Source organism: Gavialis gangeticus, unplaced genomic scaffold (genome assembly GCF_001723915.1).
Source record: "Gavialis gangeticus isolate Ggan-Ray unplaced genomic scaffold, GavGan_comp1, whole genome shotgun sequence".
Lineage (NCBI taxonomy): Eukaryota > Metazoa > Chordata > Crocodylia > Gavialidae > Gavialis > Gavialis gangeticus.
The window spans coordinates 57,817,232-57,821,520 of NW_017729004.1; the positions used below are offsets into that span (position 1 = coordinate 57,817,232).

The window sequence follows — 4,289 nt, forward strand, 5'->3', positions numbered from 1 at the left end:
AGCAAGGATCACCGCCCCTCAGCCTGGCACCCACACGACAGCTGCCCCATGGCATGGATGCAGTGCAGCTCGGCAGGGTGCCACATGCTGCCTGGGAGCTGGGGCTGAGCACTCCCAGGCTCCCGCTCACATGTAGAGCTGCCCCAGCTCCCAGGTGAATGTCCCTGATCTTTTCCCCAGCTCTCTGATGACTTCCCCCAGCTCTTCTGGGGGGCGTAGGTTCCTGGATGACAGCAGGCTGCTCCCATTCCTCATGACTAACTCTTCCAGTGCCTCATGACCACCATGGTATAGACTACTCAGCAGTATGAGGCCAGTGTAGGCTTTCAACTCTTTCATCCAGCTTTTTCCACTTCTTTCTATTTTCAGGATGCCTAGCTTTCCACTCCCTGAATCTTCTTTCTGCATCTGTTTGTTTCTCTTATGATAACAGTCAGGTTATCTTGTGAGAGAAACAGGTGGAACTTCCACCACCGTGTCTTTATTACTTTCTCTTGTTAGCCCAGCACTTTCATGGACCATGTCCTTGGCTGTTCTCCGATGATAGTTTCATAGTTTCTAGGGTCGGAAGGGACCTGAGCAGATCATCTAGTCCGAACCCCTGCCATGGCAGGAAGACCACTGGGGTCAAATGACCCCAGTAAGGTGGTCATCCAACCTCCTTTTAAAAACCCCCAGGGTGGGAGCCTGCACCACCTCACTTGGAAGCTGGTTCCAGACCCTAGCCGCCCTGACCGTGAAGTAGCGCCTCCTGATGTCCAACTTAAACCTTCCCTCCGCCAGCTTGTGACCGTTGTTCCTGGTCACTCCTTGCGGCGCTCGGGGGAACAGGGACTCCCCCAGCGCCTGCTGACCCCCCCTAACCAGTTTATAACAGGCCACAAGATCCCCCCTCAGCCTTCTCTTTTGAAGGCTGAACAGGTTCAGGTCCCGCAACCTTTCCTCATAGGACCTACCCTGCTGTCCCTTGATCATACGAGTGGCCCTCCTCTGGACCCTCTCGATGCTGTCCACATCCCTCTTAAAGTGCGGCGCCCAGAACTGGACGCAGTACTCCAGCTGCGGCCTGACCAGTGCTGCATAGAGGGGGAGGATCACCTCCTTGGACCTGCTCGAGATGCATCTGTGGATGCACGACAAGGTGCAGCTGGCCTTCCTAGCCGCCTCCCCACATTGCCGACTCATGTATTAGCTGTGGACTTTTTTACCACGCTCTGCCATTCCTTCCTCTAGTGGTGTCATCATCTGCAGTGTTTTCTGCAGGTGGTAGTGGTTCTGCTCCACATCCTGCTGTAGTTCTCCACAGTCTTCTACAGAGGCCGGTCCTCTTCCTTTTCCCACTGGAAGTGTTAGCATCACTTCTGCTTGTGGCACCAACTCCTCATCTGAGCTGGATGAAGGTTGCATAGACACAGTCTTCTTGTTCTGAACAATCTCCCATGTCTGGAACAAAGTCAGCATCCTCCCTGCCTTGGAACAAGATTTCATCAGTGGATGTGTCACTGTCATCCCCAGTTACCTGTGCAAGACAGGCTTCAGCACTGAATATGCACTGCTTTTTCATCCTGGACTGCAGAAAAAAAAAGAAAAAAATTATTACTGTTGAATGCGTATAAATAACAATCAAAGACAAGCCTGTCCACCTATGCTGTCACAGAAGCAATTCTGCCCTGCCCTATGGCCCCTCTCCCCCTAGGCACAGAAGCTAGAGACCAGCACATCCACCCTTTGCAGGCAAGCCAAATGTGGGTGGATGCTGGTTGGAAACCACACATGCAGGGGCTTAGTGAGAGCAGGTAAAAGGGATATGGGAGGTGTCAAGCCCTTACCATTGAAGAGTACTCCATAATGTATGCTGTATTGCAGTATGATGTTCTTTTTCTTCTCTGCTATCCCTTTGCTCTCTTTTCTCATGGCAAAACTCTGCCTCACCTGCCCCTTTCATAACATACAAGCTAGTTTGCCCTGCCTTTGTTGGAGGTGAGGACACAGATCAGAAGTGGATTTGGGTGTGACAAAGGGGTTTTGTTTGTTTTTGTTTTTTGGCAAAGGACAAGGTGTTTTGATGACCTTGCAGCTTGCAAACAAAGTGGTTAGTAAAAGGGATTACCACTTCTGCAAAAGCAGAGTGGAGGATGGCCATCCATTAGTTGCCATAGATACCTGAAATGGACATGAATGAGGTGTGAATGAATGCTGACTTTTCAGATGTATCCACCCAAAGTAGCCAAACAGGCCTAGACCTGTCATTTATACAGAAATTGCATTGGGGTAACAGATTACCCCAATGTGTTAACATGGGCTTGGGATAAGTTATTACCCCATATGGAGAAACACATTAATGCCTGGAGTAACGTTACCCTGGGCAGTTTTTCATCCACCGAGAGCATACTATTCATGTAAGCTGGCTAGAATAGTTTGCTGTCTGTGGATGAGAGCAAACTATTGCTCTCATCCACAGCGCTAGTTGTGCTCAACAGTAAGCTGGCTGTTCTTTGGGGATATTGTGCACTGCAGTGCCAGTGACAATGTCTTAAAAAGAAAAAAAATTTAGAATGAATTTACTTTAGGATACTGCACAAAAGATGTGTCTAGGGTTAGGAAATTAGCACATGGGAACATATGAAAAGTCCTGTTTCCTTTTGTAGGGCTAAATATTGTTTTATTGTCCTGTTTCCTTTCTGTCCTGTTTGTTGTTTTTGTCCTGTTTCCTTCTGTAGGGCTAAATATTATTGGATATGTGGACACCAAGTTTAAGCCAATGGAAGTTGTTTATTCAGAGAGAGAGAAATTTGTGAATTTAGTGACTTTGAGTCTTTGTGTTTTAGATTTGACTTCAAATCAAAGGAAGTGAAAGAACTAAATTACAGTGTTTAAACAACAGCAAAATGTTACTGATTAATATCTGGATTCATATATATATTAATATCTGGACTTGTGTGTATAAATAAAACACAGTATATCTGTACCCTGTAGTTAGTGACAATTTAATATATTTGTCATTGTTTTTGTCTTTAAATAATAAATACTGCATTGTTACTTTTCATTTTCCCACAGGCAACTGCTTCTGGCACTTTGGCTTACTGCTGAAACTAATTTGCTTACTCATGTGTATATATTTTCTGTCATATTCTCAGGTTTGTAAACACTACATATTATATCCTGTGTATTGAGCTTTTGAAGGCTGTTTAGGATAGATAGAACACTGATCAGTTTTCTGTTATGTATGGGAATAGCAGGGTGGGGAAATGGAACATTTCAGTGTCTCCTTTTTAAAATTGGTTTTGCATGGGACATTAGACATTTCAGTACTTTTTGATGTCACTTTGGGTTTTATTTCTTAGTACTTATCTTAAAAGTGGTGTTTCTGACAGTACTATATATATTTAAAGTGCAGCTCTACTTTATTTTGGTAGTCATCAAAGTATCTATGTGTGTGAAATTACACTTTATTGTTACACTTGTCTGGTCTATTTTTATCAAGGTCTTCCTGTCTAGTTGATTGGGGAAAAGGATGCAGATTTTGTTACAGTTAGCATGCGCACACCCATATATGGGGGAGCATGTGCCCCCTGCGGATTTGTGCACAGAGCAAGGGTGGGCTGCTCACTGCAGGCTTGGGGCCAGGGACTGCACCAGTCTCTTCCTGGTGGCGGGGCAGGCTCAGTGGCACAGGGTGGGCAGCAGCGGCTCTAGGGGTAAGCCACCCCTCCCAGTGTTACCACCACCCACCCCACACAGCTGAGCCTGCTCCACTCCACTTCCAGGAAGAGGCCTGTGTAGCCCCTGGCTCTGAGCCCACAGCACACTGCCTGCCCTTGCCCTTCACATATGTCCATGGGGGCACATGCCCCCCACACCTCCCACTGGAGGTATGCACAGCATTTAAGAGCCGCGCGCCCCTTTCCCCCACCCCATACCCCCCGGACAAGCCACCTGCACTCTGTCCTGCTCCTGACCCCAGGGTCACATTCACTTTTACACTTTTTGGAAATCAGCTATTGCACACTTTAGATGCATGGTGATGTGTTCCTTTGGGAGAGTGGCAAATGCTATCAGTTTGTATTGGATCACAAGGGTGTTGTGTTGCAAACTGCCAATGAGGTCTATGCCGAACTGTAGACCTGTTGTTGAGTGATTATGTGGAGCATAACTAGGGGAGTGAATCTCGTTGAATGTTAGCCTTCCCTTTTAGTGCCGAGGAGTCAGAAAAGAAGTATGGGAAGAAGTCCTAAATTGTGAGCTTTTCTTTTTTTAACCTGTCTCCCCCAAAGCCCCCCCCCCCCCCC

General features: G+C 47.0%; 1 protein-coding gene across 1 annotated transcript in view; it reads left to right on the top strand.

Moving 5' to 3' along the window:
• CASD1 (CAS1 domain containing 1) overlaps positions 1-4,289 on the top strand; it is a 56,794-nt gene that overhangs the window by 44,076 nt on the left and 8,429 nt on the right. Inside the window, exon 12 of the mRNA XM_019508440.1 lies at positions 3,058-3,137. Coding sequence (XP_019363985.1) covers positions 3,058-3,137 — 80 coding nt within the window. The remainder of the gene's footprint in view (positions 1-3,057; positions 3,138-4,289) is intronic.